This window comes from Zootoca vivipara, chromosome 6, assembly GCF_963506605.1.
Source record: "Zootoca vivipara chromosome 6, rZooViv1.1, whole genome shotgun sequence".
NCBI lineage: Eukaryota > Metazoa > Chordata > Lepidosauria > Squamata > Lacertidae > Zootoca > Zootoca vivipara.
In genome coordinates, this window is record NC_083281.1 from 76,616,251 (window position 1) to 76,632,924 (window position 16,674).

The 16,674-nt window shown below is 47.1% G+C and overlaps 1 protein-coding gene across 2 annotated transcripts in view; it reads right to left on the reverse strand.

Moving 5' to 3' along the window:
- The window catches only part of LOC118087121 (tumor necrosis factor receptor superfamily member 1B), a 40,747-nt gene that overhangs the window by 16,433 nt on the left and 7,640 nt on the right, over positions 1 to 16,674 (reverse strand). For both annotated transcript variants that reach the window (XM_035119472.2, XM_035119473.2), the window contains exons 2-4: positions 6,949 to 7,054; positions 2,954 to 3,082; positions 1,682 to 1,831 (exon numbers count right to left, since the gene is read on the reverse strand). In XM_035119472.2, coding sequence (XP_034975363.2) covers positions 1,682 to 1,831; positions 2,954 to 3,082; positions 6,949 to 7,054 — 385 coding nt within the window. The remainder of the gene's footprint in view (positions 1 to 1,681; positions 1,832 to 2,953; positions 3,083 to 6,948; positions 7,055 to 16,674) is intronic.

Here is a 16,674-nt window from a genome sequence, read left to right on the forward strand (position 1 = left end):
GAGTTGCAGCTTGCCTTCCTACTGCAAGACTCAGATTCCTGTATAACCTTACAATTGGCAAAAATTTTAACCTCTGTTTTGTCTTGTAAGAGACGTAACGGATTGTTGTATACAATTTGAAATTCTTTTTATTCATTATATTTTTATTCCTAACTCTTTATTCCTAAACCTGTATATCCTTTATGCTAATTATTATTATTTTTTTCCAATTGTAATTATTCGCGAGCGTCTTGCTCGTTTTGTATGTTTTGCATGTTGTCGTATGTTTTGTATTTTTATGAGCTTAAAGCTGCAATAAATTTGATTCGATTTGATTTGATTTGCTATTCCACAGGACTGGAGAAATGACACTTAAAGGCTTGATTTCTCATTGGCATCAAATGAGCCTCACCAACTCTGGGAACAACCAGAGACACTAGCCATTGGCCCTGCTGGTTGGGGCTGGCAGTAGATGTAGTCCCCAAAGGCCATCCATTTCCTAACTCGAGTCACACAGAAGCCAGAAGTTCACACACATAATAATAATAATAATAATAATAATAATAATAATAATAATAACAACAACAACAATACTGTAATAATAATTTATTATTTATACCCCGTCCATCTGGCTGGGTTTCCCCAGCCACTCTGGGCGGCTTCCAACAGAAAAATAAAATACAATAATGGATTAAACATTAAAAGCCTCCCTAAACAGGGCTGCCTTCAGATGTCTTCTACAAGTCTGGTAGTTGTTTTTCTCTTTGACATTTGATGGGAGGGCGTTCCACAGGGCGGGTGCCACTACCGAGAAGGCCCTCTGCCTAGTTCCCTGCAACTTGGCTTCTCACAACGAGGGAACCGCCAGAAGGCCCTCGGTGCTGGACCTCAGTGTCCGGGCAAAATGATGGGGGTGGAGATGCTCCTTCAGGTATACTGGACAGAGGCCATTTAGGGCTTTAAAGGTCAGCACCAACACTTTGAACTGTGCTCGGAAACGTACTGGGAGCCAAAGTAGATCTTTCAATACCGGTGTTATGTGGTCTCGGCGGCCGCTCCCAGTCACCAGTCTAGCTGCCGCATTCTGGATTAGTTGTAGTTTCCGAGTCACCTTCAAAGGTAGCCCCACATAGAGCGCATTGCAGTAGTCCAAGTGGGAGATAACCAGAGCATGCACCACTCTGGCAAGACAGTCTGCAGGCAGGTAGGGTCTCAGCCTGCGTACCAGATGGAGCTGATAGACAGCTGCCCTGGACACAGAATTGACCTGCGCCTCCATGGACAGATGTGAGTCCAGAATGCCTCTCCATCCAGGTTAGAGTGTTGGACTGCAACCTGGGAGACCAGGGTTCAAATCCACGCCCAGCCATGAAGCTTGCTGGGTGGACGTGGCCCCAGTGTCTTAGCCTAACCTACCTCACAGGGCTGTTGTGATGACAAATTGGAGAACCACATACACTAATAGGGAATCATTCCAGCCAGGCAAAAGCCCTTGAGGAGGGTGCAGAGCAGGGCCGGTGAGGGACGTGGCCTAAGGAGGGTCTTGAAGGTCATTTTGAGAGGCCTAGGGGGCGGCACTGTGCCCGTTGGCCTGCGGTTCCCCACCTGCTGCTTTGAGACACCAGAAGACCCTTGTTTTTGTGTCTCTGCCATCACCATTTGTCCCCTAGGGAGAGAGAAAGAAAAGACCACTCGGATTTACCTGGTACTGAGACTCCGTAGCCTTTTTGGCATTGCTGGTATAACTTGCACCATCTGCAGGTGTCTGAGAGGGGCAGTTGGCAGAAGTGATGAGGAGGACACTGGCATAGTCTGTCGTGCGTCCGAGTGCACTCCGTTGTTTGAACCAATCCTAATTTCAGGGGGGAAATATAAGACATCAGGGGGCTGTAGAATGACCAAGTCCTTGCTGTAAGAAGCCAATACTCAAATGCCTGGAGATTGAGGAGGAGGTGGTGGTGGGTGAGGGGGACCATCCTCTTGTAGGGATTACAGGATTTGACTTAATTTGGCGGGAGTCAGGAAATGGCGTTTTATGGGCTCTATGGAAGCAGGCCCGCCCTAGCCATAGAGGCTAGTGGCGCGGAGAACCATGGCGCCGGGCACTGGAAGGGCGCCAAGTGAGCACAGGGTTCCGGCAATCTAGCCAGGACTGCGCTTCACTAGCTGAGAGGCTGCACCGCATCTCTTTCCTTCTCCGAGGACTCCGCGCTGCGCCTCCTTCTCGTTTCCCCAGCGCTGAGTTCCGCTCAGTTGAGCTTTGCCACCAGCACGTGCCCAGCGCCCAAGAGCAGCTCTTGCTGGTCCCGCGGTGCGCGCGCTGGTGGCAAAGCTTGACTGAGCGGAACCCAGCACTGGGGAAACGAGAAAGAGGTGCAGTGCAGAGTCCTCGGAGGTGGCCTCCCGCTGCTGTCGCGGTCCGCTTGGCACTCCCGGGCCCTTGGAGAGGCCCTGGAGGGGGACGCTGGAGGGACCTAGGGCCAGGGCGCTGGATGGGCTTAAGACGGCCCTGTATGGAGGCCCTCGTATCTTTCCCTAGATCAGTGATGGAGCCTCTGTTTTGCATGCGGAAGGTCACAGGTTCAATCCACAGCCTCTCCAGTTTGGGCTGGGAATATCCCCTGCCTGAAACCCTTAACTGCTGATGCTACCACTCAGTATAGAGAATTCTAAGCTAGAAGGGCCATTCGTCTGACTCTTAATAAGGTAGCTTCCTATTCTCCTAGCCAGAGAAATGGATTTTATGGCATGAAGAATGACAGGACTTCAAGAAGGAAGTTACAGGATGTGTGCCAATTGGAAATCAAGCAGTCTAACTGCCCCAATACCATCACGGGTGCAAATCACCGCAAATGCATGATAAAAATGGTGTTTGAAAGGGGGCCCATAAGCATAAGGGACTTGTGTTCACCATCACCTTCCACCTCCAGGGCCCTCAGATTCAGGCTAGCAAGCTCCAGTGAGCTCAACATACCTGTTTTGCATGATGGCGAACAGCTGAAACAGAGTCCAGCTGCGCTCCAGACATCTGTAAATGTCCCCTCATCACATGCTCCACACTTCGTGTCAGCGTTCTCAGTGCACTTTTCAAGCACGCGGGAACCTGCAATGCAAACAAGGAAAATATATTTGTCAGAGGGAGAGGCTAGCGACGGAAATGGTTTTGTGGAAAGTCATTTCTGCATTTGGGCCCATCAGTGCCGCATGGGTATTGGTCTTCTGCAATCCACTGTAAGAGGAATTAAAAAGGGGGCCTCCAAACATCACTTGGCATAGGCCTTTGTTAAGATTCTCCTACAACATTCCAGTAAAGCCCTCCTGTACCTTTGATTGGAAGATACTTTCTTGAGGCTTCAGGTGCTGCAACCAGTTCTGTTTGCTCAAAGGCATTTCTTAATTTTTATAGGAATAGTCAGTTCCTATTACATGGCCACCTCATGAGAAGACTCCCTGGAAAAGACCCTGATGTTGGGAAAGATTGAGGGCACTAGGAGAAGGGGACGACAGAGGATGAGATGGTTGGACAGTGTTCTCGAAGCTACCAACATAAGTTTGACCAAACTGCGGGAGGCAGTGGGAGGCAGGAGTGCCTGGCGTGCTATGGTCCATGGGGTCACAAAGAGTCAGACACGACTAAACGACTAAACAACAACAACAATTACATGGGAGGGGGGTTGGTAATTAATTTCATTTTCACAACCCAAACAATAATTCATTTTTGAATTTTGAATTTTTACGCGTGCAGTTTTGTAACGTCACAGTTGCACTTTTTAGAACAACAGTTCTGGAAACTAATAAATTGACCTCACTGCCCCACTCCCCAGCAGAAAACAGGCATACTTTTATTGAGATGCAATTGAGGACCAGTTCAGCAATGCCATGTGAATGAACATCAAACAAGGAGGAAGCTTCTAACAAAGGTACATCCTCCTGAAAAGTCCTATAGGTGCTTTGCCAGGCTATACTGGGCTAGCAATGAAATTGCATTCCAAGTCTGAAAAATCACCATGGACCAAGTCTTTAAATGTTGGAGGCCAACACAGAAGGTATGGAGATGCAGCGACGTGCTCTGCAGTAGAGTATCAGCTTTGCATGCAGAAGGTCTCAAATTCAATTTGTGGCACTTCCAGTTATAAGGACCTCTGCTTGGTCATTCTGTTTGGTTATGCCAAAGGTCAGGTCCTAGCAGATTAGAGGGAAATGGTTAGATATTTATTAGAAGTTGCTCATATAACAATCTGCTGTACCTGAAAATAGATAAAGACTCTTGACTGTAGTGGGCACTGTAGCTGACTAAGTTCTACTCAGAGTACAACCACAGAAATTAATGCAATTGAATTTGCCATGCCCAGTAATTTCAATGCACCTACTCTGAGCAGAATTAACACTGAATGCAACCCTGAGTAATTAAAACTCAGGAAATACAACAGACTTGACAAGGGTGCATTCTAAACAATATATACCAGATATAGATGTGCAATACTGCTGGAAATGCACTTTTAGTAGTCTTATAATTTTCTCTTTCTCCGTTACTTTTATTGGCTTATTTTGCTGCTATTATATTTTGATGGTTAGGATAAGAGGGCTAGAGGCACTTTTCATGTTTATGCAGCATTGTTTTAACACAGCGAAAGCCACTTTGCAAGCTTTTCTTAAAATAAAATAAAAACTACTAAGAAGGCTGAATAAATTCAGTTTTAAACGAATGTACCCCTCAGGGTACAGTCAAGTCAGTTGATTCAGGATTCACTTGAAAACATTACATCAGTGGATTGGAATTAGAAGCCGTGCTTCCCAGAATCCAAAAAGACTGCACAACAGACTGTGAAAAACAACGCCGTTGTTTTTTGAGCTCTGTATCAGGGCCGGCTCCACCACTAGGGAGAGTGAGACATTGGCCTTGGGCAGCTGATGCTAGGGGCTGCGGCACCCTTACTTCTAAGACAGCCTGCCCTGTAGCCCCTAAAATAATCTGTTGCATTGTCGAGAAGGGCACTGTCACCAGCACTGAAGCATATTTTAGCTGCTCTTTGGTTGAATTCCCTACATGGAATCGATTAGGAGGGTGGGTCTTTCCTGGGCTGCAAGGTTTTCTTGGGCTGCCTCTGCTATGTAGCAACCTGAAGCACTGACTGAAAACTACGCTTTCCTGATGGGAATTGTAGTCCAGAATTTACGGAGATCCTCTGGGATGAATGAGGCTGGCACAGACAGTAACATGGATCAATGCTGCAGCTCAGAATAATGTAGAAATTGGAGTTCTTGGTGCAATCAGGAAATCAAATGAAAAGGTTCCAAGAATTTGGGCCAGGAAGGAGATTATTTAAGAATTCTTCAAACTGTTGTATGCTTAAGATAATGAGAAAAATTCCAGTTGAAATGATTTTCAAATCCAGGACAAGGCCCTGTTTTGTTTATTCTTCATCAGCTATAGTTTCATGGTCAAAAGTGTACCAATTGTGTTTGCCTTTGACCATGAAACTACAGCTGATGAAGAATAAATGAAACAGGGCCTTGTCCTGGATTTGAAATTCATTTCAACTGGAATTTGTCTCATTACCTTAAGCATAAAACAGTTTGAAGAATTCTTAAATAATCTCCTTCCTGGCCCGAGTTCTTGCAGCTCAGAATAAGCCAAGCTTCCTACGTTCTGTAGACCAATATGCATTTAATAGAAGCCTTTAGCGATCGGCGGAGCATATTTTTTCAGTATGCGATGGCTCGCAGACTTTGCCATAAATGCATTTATAAAAATCATACTTCCTTTTGTTTTTTGTTTTGTTTGTCTGGGTTAAGGGAACATTCATATGGCAAAAGCTCACTGTAAACAGGAGGCTTTGCCCTTTAACTTCTCTTTCGAGTTCTCCTTTGAGAGCTTTCTGGAAGACACACATCTGGTCACTGACTCCCCTGCAACACAGGAAACCCAGCTAACTTGCTTGACATTTGCTACTTTGCGAAGCTCGCTCTCTTCCCCTGCGCGCTGGTTTCCTGCTTGTTCAGCCAAATTTTGGCAACTGGGGGCGGGGAGGGCAAAGACTTGCTTCTGCCGTAGAGTGCACATGCCCCAGAGTTTTGAAAAACTGGGGTGGCAGGGGAGAGAAGAACTGAATGGAAGAGCTCGCCTGGTGTTAGGGACTGGGCAGAGGAGGAGGAATGGTGGAGATTGCCTCACCAGCCGGACGCTTCCAGACAGTTCAGAATTAAAACGGGTTTGAGGGAGGTCACAGCTCGGAGGAAGATGAGGGGGGAAAGTTGGGAAATAATGGGAGAGGAGAAGGAGGAGGAGGCAGAGCCGGAGCAGCAGCTGGCTGACACATTATCACTAGAAAGCCTTCCAAACCCACCATCTCCCAGAACCCGGCGAGCCTTAAAAGTAGGAGAGCAAAGAACTTGGAGGCAGATGGCCCTAAGCGGTAACTGTAAAGGGATGTGTGTGTGCTGTTGACGAATGAGGAAGTGGAAGAAAAGGGGTGTGTGTGGAGATTTACTCAGGACAACACCGCTATTCGAAGAGGCTGAATTCTCAAGCCTCTCTCTGTAAATATTGAATAAAAAGCAGGTGATAAGGACTCTTCCTTGTCTTATGTGTTTCTGGCAACCTGCCGTAGGGGTTGGTTCTTCTGACACCTGACACCTGGGCTTTCTTCATATTGGGAGATCAACAACTGCTGGAGCCAGAGGCAATGATGGGCAGACAAAACTTACTGCACCTTTGCCTGCCTCCCGCTCCTCTTCCTCCCTCCTGCAAAGGCAACACTGAGACGGAGGAGGGGGACTGGGCCACTTCCTGGACTGGCTGTAAGAAAGAACAGCAGTTGGGCTCAGAGGAGATTGAGACTGAGCTTGATGGGACCCCATTTGCCCTAGTGGACCAACTCTATCAACACACCCTTTTTCCAATTCAGATGCCCATGAGCTGGATGAATGCATCAGCTCAACGTTTAGGACTGACTGCGGACACATTACCTGGAGGGCACAAGCTGCAACATTTCTGGATGGCTTCGTCATATCGCTCCGTGTTTGGATTGTGGCACTGGTTCTGATTCTGGGGGGTGTACGGCAGTGAGGACACCTGCAGAGATCAAGAGAGAAAATAGGTCTTGAGTGGAGAGAAAGCTTGAGTTTGCCCATCACTACGCTGCGCTGTGGGTTAAACCACAGAACCTAGGACTTGCCGATCAGAAGGTCGGCAGTTTGAATCCCTGCAACGGGGTGAGCTCCCGTTGCTTGGTCCCAGCTCCTGCCAACCTAGCAGTTCGAAAGCACCTCAAAGTGCAAGTAGATAAATAGGCACCACTACAGCGGGAAGGTAAACTGCGTTTCCGTGTGCTGCTCTGGTTCGCCAGAAGCGGCTTTGTCATGCTGGCCACATGACCTGGAAGCTGTATGCCGGTTCCCTCAGCCAATAATGCGAGATGAGCGCCGCAACCCCAGAGTCGGTCACGGCTGGACCTAATGGTCAGGGGTCCCTTTCCCTTTACGCTGAGCTCTTCAGGAAAGGGTGAGACACTGATTAAAGGCAAAGGAACAAGGGATAGCAAATCCAGTCTAGTTCACTCTTGGGCAGAACCAATGTGTGATCTGAGCAGACCAAGGTATAATGAGTATTTCAGCCACGGTGGTGTCATGTTGAATCTTGAAGTGCAGCAGTTCACCATGACAGCGTCCAGAGCCCAGGCAATTGGTTCCAACAACCTCTAAGCCAGAGTTTCTCAAACCTGGGTCTCTAGCTGTTTAGGGACTACAACTCCTATCATCCCCAGTTAGCAGGACCAGTGGTCAGCAATGATGGGAATTGTAGTCCGAACACAACCCAAGTTTGGGAAGCCCTGCTCTAAGCTGAAACCCAGGGGCTTTGATTGGGAGGAAAGTTGGCGTTCTCTCCAGATGACATTATACACAGGATTTCTGTGGACAAACGCCGGCTCCCTTAGCCTGAAAACGAGATGAGCGCCACAACCCCATAGTCGCCTTTGACTGGACTTAACCATCCAGGGGTCCTTTACCTTTACCTATCTCCAGGTAGCATTGGGAGAGAGAGACCCCTGCCTGAAATTCTAGTGTAGACAATACTGAGGGTAAATGAGCCACTGTTCTGACTTGGTACAAGCCAGCTTCCTGTATATCTATCTGTGCCAATTGCTACCCTAATATACATGTGCAAACATAATCTGAAGGGAGATAATAAGAGAAATTAGAAGTAGGAACAAAAGGTGGAACAGGCCAAAATCGAGGGCAGTCTTCCTCCACGCTTTACTGTAAACCCCACAGTGACTTGACTAAGTTTGTTCTTTGGGAGCCAAGATAAACATCTGCTTCTCAGTCTCACTGAAAGGGAAGTGTCATTTTAGTACACAGGGAAAATGTTTCAATTACTCCTCTGACAGGCGTTTAACAGCATTCAGAACTAAGAACTCTCTCTAAGTGGGCTATTGGCCAATAAAAAAAAAGCTAGCAACAATCCAGTTACAGTACTTATTTTCATTTTTTTAAAAATGTGTTTAAGTTGATACTTTGAGGAACAAGGAGCAATACAGTCCTGGGTGTTAGCCACCTCAAAAAAAAAAAAAAACAGGAAAGAATGATTATGTGTCTGGTTTGGGCTGTTGCTGAGTTTAGTTTAAGCTTGAAACCAGGAATAGTTTGGAGCAGAGGGGCTTGCTCTTGGTTCAAGTAACTTATAAAGAATTGCAGGCTGAGCTGAGACAGTGCTGGTCACGTGAAACACTGCAATGCGTTTAGGAAAGTTTTAATGCCAGAGGGAATTTGAAAAAAGAGGACAGACTTGAATTCCATTTGAGAAGAAGAATGGAAGCTGCAATAGATCAGCCTAAGAACCTAAGAGCCTGCAGGATCAGGCCAATGGCCCATCTAGTCCAGCATCCTGTTCTCAAAGTGGCCAACCAGATGTCCGTGGGTAACCCTCAAGCAGAACCCAAGCAGAAGAGCACCTGCCACTCCTGTGGTTTCCAGGAACTGGTGTTCAAAAGCATTTCTGCCTCCAGCTGAGAAGGCAGAGCATAGCCATCATGGCCAGTGGCCATCAATAGGCCTTCTCCTCCATGAATGTGTCTGAGCCTCCTTTAAGGCCACTCACGTTGGTGTCTATCACTGCCTCCTGTTCTGGAATTTCACTATGCTCTGTGTGAAGTACTTTACTGTATGCTGTCTTAAACCTCCCACCGTTCAGTTTCATGGCAGAGGTCTGAGAAACTTGAGCAAATGGAGCAATAGGCTAAGAGCCCACGGAGCGATTTTGTATGATGGTCCTACCACCTGGCTGCTTTCTAGGGGCAAAGGTGGTCTAAACCACTGAGCCTCTTGGGCTTGACGATCAGAAGGTCGGCAGTTCGAATCCCCACGTGCGATGGGGTGAGCTCCCCTTGCTTTGTCCCAGATCCTCCCAACCTAGCAGTTCGAAAGCACACCAGTGCAAGTAGATAAATAGGTACTGCTGCGGCAAGAAGGTAAATGGAGTTTCCATGTGCCCCAGTTTCTGTCACAGTGTTGCACCAGAAGCGGTTTAGTCATGCTGCTCATATGACCCGGAAAACTGTCTGTGGACAAACGCCGGCTCCCTAGGCCTTAAAGCAAGATGAGCATTGCAACCCCATAGTCTGGACTTAACCATCCAAGGGTCCTTTACCTTTTTTACCTTGGGGCAATGTCGCCTACTGATGTTCAAGGTGGTTGGCATATTAACATCTAAGGGGGTAATTTCACAGCAGGGAAGTGGAAGAGGTGTCATGGTTTGATCCTGGGGAAGAGAAGACTGAGAAGCCATCTTCAAATAGTTGAACAGCTGCCGACTGGAGCAAGCTAGCTTTCTGCTGCTCCATCAGGTAGGACCCTAACCTATGGATTCAGATTATAAGAAAAGAGACTTGGAACTGAACATTAGGAAGAACCTCTTTATGGTAAGAGCTGTTCCAACAGTGGCATGGAATACCTTGGAAGGTGGTGGACTCTCCTTCCTTGGAGGTTTTTAAGCAGAGATTGGATGGCCCCTTGTCAGTGATTCTTGAGGTGTGATTCCTGCATTACAGGGGGTTGGATTTAATGACCCTTGAGTTACCTCTACAATGCTGCAATTCTAAATGTATAGTGCAGAGGGGTCCCTTAACTGGATACAGCCTTTAAAAATGATTCCACATTAAAAAAAATAGTTCCAACAGAGATGCAAAGTGAGATGGAGATACCCACTTTCAAAGCCCTGTTGAAATTGATGGCGATGATATTAATTGATGATGACGATGATGAAAATTCACATTTCCTAACTGCATGGCTCAGCAGCTCCAATAAGCGTCACTCAGGAAAATGCAGCAAGCAATAGAAAAACCGCAAGGCTTGCAACTGTGAACAGACATTATTTCAGACATCGGAAACAGGGCAGCTTGGTGCGAGGGTGGGGTCAGGTAGCAAGGAAAGAGGTTTGCAGCCGCCTGAACTATTTTTAGGCCAATCTGTTTGTGGTTTGCACAGAGCACACAAGATCAAGGTCCTCTGCAAAATTAAAAGTCAAATTAAAAGTCAACCTCATTCAGCAGTGTAGCTTCTAATCTAGAAATCTTCCATTCAAGAACAAAGAGAAAGATAAAGCAGACCGCATTAAATAAATGCATTTGAGTGATGTGGCTGAGGTTATCCAGAAAGTACTTATCTTCTGCATGCTAGATAAAACAGGGCCAAAAGGAAGATCACTGACACTACATAGAATCATGTCACAAGAATTAGCAGAAAGTTGGGCTTGACCCATCGTTGAGCTACTGGCCCATTTGTGGTAGACCGTCTCACGAGCGGTGGTTGGAATTCCTGCCAAGGTTACTAGTCTAATTGGAATAGCTCTGTTCCACATTCCTTTTCTTACTAAGTCAAGCTGCACACTGAGGATTACTCAATGCCTATTGATTATCCCTTCGTTATTAGGAGAGCCCTTACCATGCTTCCTAGCCTTGGGCTGCTTGGCAAGAACAAGCCATTGTTTACCAGATTTGACGAAACATTAAACTACAGCTGCCCCGTGCAGAAAGGGAGGATCACTGCATTCAAAGGGAAAGGGGAGAATTGGAGTCCTTGAGATGCACTGATGTAGCAGCAAGCCATGGTTTGGCATTATTGTCAGGATCAGCCCAGTACCTGAAACTGAATCTCTTCATCATGCCCATAAAGGTATCTCCTAGTATGAGTCAAATGTCAACTCAAGGGAAAGTCACTTGTGGAGTGTGAAAGGTGGCAAAAAGCAAACTTTTTGAGTTTATGGTCCATGGTCTCTCCCGCCTTCAGGTGTGCCAAAAATCTACTTGCCAAGGGCACAAGGGATTATAGAGAAGCAATGAGGGACAGTCTTGGAGTGTAATGTTCTGCTGCCAATCAGAAGCCGCGCTTTGGTTTTCAAACATTTGGAAAGTAGAATGGACTTCTGGAATGGATTCCGTTCGACTTCCAATGTACGACTGTACGTAGTTGAATACTGCCCCAGTAAGAAATGTGGGTGAAAACCCTGGTGAATTTTCACAATGCCTTTTTAAAAAAAAAAAGAAAAGAAATGAAATTGCAAACTGATGTGGAAATGTGGAGAATTCAGCTGAAGACTGGAAAAAGTGATGAGCAGAGAGAACCAAAACTGTCAGATTTGCTCATTCACACACGTGAGACCAGCCCACCCTGCACTCATCAGTTGTGGTAGACCTCAAGGTCACAGAGGAAGGCGGAAGTTGAGCTAGTCCCCCCCTCTTCAGGTGAGAAGGTAACTCCAGAGGGGGAGAAGTGGTGATGGGGTGACTAACTCTGCCCACCCAGAATGCATAATGGTAACAGCTAAGAGGGGGGTAATATGCTTAGATGGAGACAGGAAGCAACAGAAAGAACAGCCCTACCGGCTGCATGACAAAACCACAGGGTTGAAGCCACCCACTTTCTGACATCAGAACCTGCGGCTGTGGGGGGGGGGGGAGAAGAAGAACAGAATATCTGAGGTCGCTGCACAAAGCAGCAAAATTTTGCACATATGAAAAAGGGGGACGAAGTTCCTCTCCTTGCTCCGTCCGAAAATGTCCATTGAGCGATATTAAGAAAGAAACACCAACCAGGTCACATTTCGCTCACAGAGAAGGGCAAGGAAGAATCCCAGGAAACGCAGAGTACATGATTCATTGTGAGACCACACTCTTGTGCAAGAACGCCGCTGTCGCACCAAAAGGGGGGCTTTTGGGTGCCCATCCTACACATGACCCAAATTTCACTTGTGTGGGGAAAGCCCATTCCAAAGGTCTGCTCTGGTGTGGTGGTTAACCTCAGGCCTGGGGAAAGAACGCCCCACCCCCACCCAGGAATCCCTATACAGCCCTTGGGACTCTCCCCAGGCCAAACAACAGCCCTGATCGGCACCCTCTTGTAATGCTGTGTTGAGGCCAATGGTGAGCCTGAGAAAGCATTGGGCCATTTCTCTTCCCCCCTGGAGAAATTCATCTAACTAGTCACTGCCACCCTCCCAAACCACCTGCACGTAGGCTGGAGAATTTTGGAGGTCCACTTAGGAAACATCAGCACAAGTGGGCATTTGTGTGTGTCTGGTTCCCCCCCCCCCATTTCTGGTGGGCTCTGCAATGAGATAAGCAGGCACCCAACCGGTGACTATCATAAATGGAGAGCAGCTCTTTGGGGTTTCAGCTAAGCCCGTTATCGTTATCGGACAAAGTTTCTGGAAGATGGCAATTGCGAGAACATTGGCCTCTCAGAAAAAAATTAAAATGTTCTTCCTTTGAGGTACGACAGGCACCCCCAAAACTGCGGCCCTCCAGATGTTTTGGCCTACAAATCCCATGATCCCTAGCTAACAGGACCAGTGGTCAGGGATGATGGGAATTGCAGTCCAAAACATCTGGAGGGCTGAAGTTTGGGGATGCCTGAGGTATGGTATTTAAGCAGAGGTTCGATGGCCAACTGCCCACTATTTCTCAGCTGTGATTCCTGTCCCTTCCACCTCTACAATTCGAAGTTATAAACTACACCCCTGCCCAGACAGCTGCTGCATCAAAACTTGTGAGGTGTAGGTGGCCTCACTCCCAGGATCGCCCTATAAACTCTATACCCTTTTAAATGTGTTTAGCAGAGTGGGGTTATTGGTTTGTTCTCATGTTTATTATATATTTTGTGTTTTTTATCTTGTATTTTTATGTTGTGAACTGCCCTGAGTTCTACGGATGAAGGGTGGTACAGTGGTACGTCGGTTTAAGTAGACAATTGGTTCCGGAAGTCTGTACTTAACCTGAAGCGTACTTAACCCATAGCTGCCAAGTCTCCTGTTTTCCCCGGGAAATCCCCGTTTTTCCAGCTGTTCCTAGCTGAAAAAACTGATTTTTTTGTTTTTCCCCGGTTTATTCTGGCGCGGCGGCCATTTTGGAACTGGGCGGAGCATGCTCAGAAGCAACTTTTGATGCTGCTCTGCCCAGTTCCAAAATGGCTGCAGTGCGACTTCTGGCGCGGTGGCCATTTTGGAACTGGGCAAAGCAGCATCAAAAGTCACTTCTGAGCATGCTCCGCCCAGTTCAAAAATGGCGGCAGCGCTACTTCCGGTCTGCTATTTCCGGCCCGGTCCCTTATTTCTCTGACAGCAACTTGGCAGGTATGACTTAACCTGAAGCGAACTTTCCAATTGAAAGTAATGGAAAGTGGATTAATCCGTTCCAGACGGGTCCACGGAGTACTCAACCTGAAGCATACTTAACCTGAGGTATGACTATAATTGGTTCTGGAAGTCCGTACTTAACCTGAAGCATACTTAACCTGAAGTGAACTTTCCCATTGAAAGTACAGTGGTACCTCGGTTTATGAACACAATTGGTTCCGGAAGTCTGTTCATAAACTGAAGCGTTCATAAACTGAAGCGAACTTTCCCATTGAAAGTAATGGAAAGTGGATTATCTGTTCCAGACGGTCCATGGCGTTCTTAAACTGAAGCGTTCATAAACTGAAGCGAACTTTTCCATTGAAAGTAATGGAAAGTGGATTAATCCGTTCCAGACGGGTCCGCGGAGTACTCAACCTGAAGCGTACTTAACCCAAAGCATGGGTGTAATTGGTTCCGGAAGTCTGTTCGTAAACTGAAGCGTTCATAAACTGAAGCGAACTTTCCCATTGAAAGTAATGGAAAGTGAATTAATCCGTTCCAGATGGGTCTGCGGCGTTCATAAACCGAAAATTCATAAACCGAGGTGTTCATAAACCGAGGTTCCACTGTAATGGAAAGTGGATTAATCCATTCCAGACAGGTCCGCGGAGTACTTAAACTGAAAATACTCAAACCGAAGCGTACTTAAACCGAGGTATGACTGTATGCAGGTTTAATAAATACAGTGGTACCTCTGGATACATACCTGATCCATTCCAGGGTGCCCTTCGCACCCCGAAAAGTACGTATACAGTGGCGCTTCTGCACATGCGCAAAGCGCGCAAAACGCTTCTGTGTATGTGCGTGCAGCAGAACCCGGCAGTAAACACTTCCAGGTCCGCTGAGTACTTAACCCGAAAGTACTCAACCTGAGGTATAACTGTAATAATTATCAGCAGCAGCACTGAGTTGACACAGCAGCCCTCTGCCTGAGACCCTGAGGAGCATCTGCCAGGAAGCACTGCCAGTTCTGGGCTGGGTGGGCTGCTCGTCTGACTCAGTATAAATCAGCCCTTTCTCCAGAAACATGAGGGCTAGAATCTTACTTCACGTTTAAAAGACCGTAGCTCGGTGATAGAGCAACTGCTCTACATGCGGAAAGCCCCGGGTTCAATCCCCAAAGGCATCTCTAAGTAGGGGTGGGAGAAGCTCCTGTTTGAATCCCGAGGATAACAGCTGCCAGTCAGTGTAGACAACACTGAGCTACATGGACCAACGGGCACACAGCAGTTTCCAGTATTATCTTTACTGACTTTCTAAAAAACATCAAATGCTGTTTTCTCCTTGGCTTGATCAGATGCCTGTTTGATACCTGGCACAGCTGTCTGTGGCTTTCTTCATTCTGGGGCGATGACTCACCGCAAGGCGCTGTTATTTCCTAACTGTTACGTTAGCCCTTTCCAAAACACAGCGATACAGTTAACGTGAGAGTCACACTTCGGAGATGGATTTGAGTCACACTTCCTGTAATTTCGCCTATTTGCAATGCACCCCCCCCCCTGTGCAAACCATGAGTGTGGGTGTTAAGGAGGTAGCAAGCTTTGCTACAGGAAGACTGCAGCTCAGCATGGAAAAAAATACTGCACAACTATTTGCACTGATATCCTCACCTTGCCTCCAAGGAGCTCAAGGCAGCATACATGCATGCTTCCTTCCATTTTTTCGGCCTTACAACAACCCTGCGAGGTAGATCTGAGCTGAAAGGCAGTGAGTAGCTCAATGCTAATTTGGATTGGGGTCTCCCCGGTCCTAATCTAAAGCTCTAACTAGCTCACAAAGGTGTGTACTACCAAAGAAAGCAAATTGTATAACACTAGGGGCTACCGCTCCTGGTTATGTTGTTGTCCCCCCAACGCTGCTTTATTCGAACCTCTATCATTGTTTAAAAATACAATTTTAATATTCTCTTTTGCTCCCTCCCTTCGTGCAGATCCAGGATTGCAATGAGGTACTACAAATCCTCCTGTGTGACAACAGCCTTGTGTTTTTATGTATATAGGAAGAAAAGGGGAACCATTCAACTAATGAAGGGGTATTGCAGTGGGAAGACTTTGGCAGCTGAAGGTCCCCCACACATGGCGGCACAGAGAGCAGAGGTGTGCTCTTAAAAAGTGCACTGCAAAGGAATGCATATGCTAAGCTGGTTGTAGCTCAGTGGTTAGAGCAGATGCACTGCATACAGAAGCTCCCAGGTTCAATCCTACCACCTCTAGGTAGGAAGCATCCACAATTCTAGGGTCCCAGTCTGGACCAGGCTTCTGCCCTTGCTCTGTCAATTTGCATTGAGAAGCAAAAACAAACAAATAATAAAGCTCTGTGCTTCAGGGCACAGATTTTTGGGCACTCCCAAATGGCCTACTTATGGAACGTTCCTCCTGACATGTTTGCAGGGAAGCAAGGTGATGTTGCTTCAAAGCAAGCATTTCACCGTCACTTTCCTTCCTGCAAAAAGTCTGTCCATTTGGGGTAGCATCTTTAATGGCGCAGCCTGAATTTGCCGCCAAGTGATGGAATCATTCACAGACTGGATTAGCCCTCCTTGCAGTTAATGTCAGCCCCGCCCCCGGTCCCCTTGCATAGCCTCAGTGAGGCAGTTGCCGCAGGTAGCAAGCTGAAGACAGCTGAGGGCTTCTGCTCCTCTCTGGCCTCCTTTTCTTCTCCTCCGCTGCCTTCAGTGGACTCTTCCCTGGGCTGCCTCCAGTTGCCTCGGGCAGCAAGGGAGCAGAAGGTGGCTGGTGGGGAAGGTTTGGAGGCAGCAGAGGTGCCAGAAGTACCATTTCTGGTTTGGCCTCAAACAGCAAAACGTACTAGGAAATGAAATAGGAAGGGAGCTTGGGGTAACGTTCTCATTGTTTCGAAAAGCTGAGATTATCCTCTGGCCAGATATTGTTCTTTTCCAACTCCTTCCAAGTATCTGCTTCGCTCAGATAAGATTTGGGCAGGGAGGCAGCAGTTAATTAAACATTTTGTTCAGGAATTGGCGCAGGATTGCCAGTTGTTCCTATGGGAATGTTGAGCAGGCA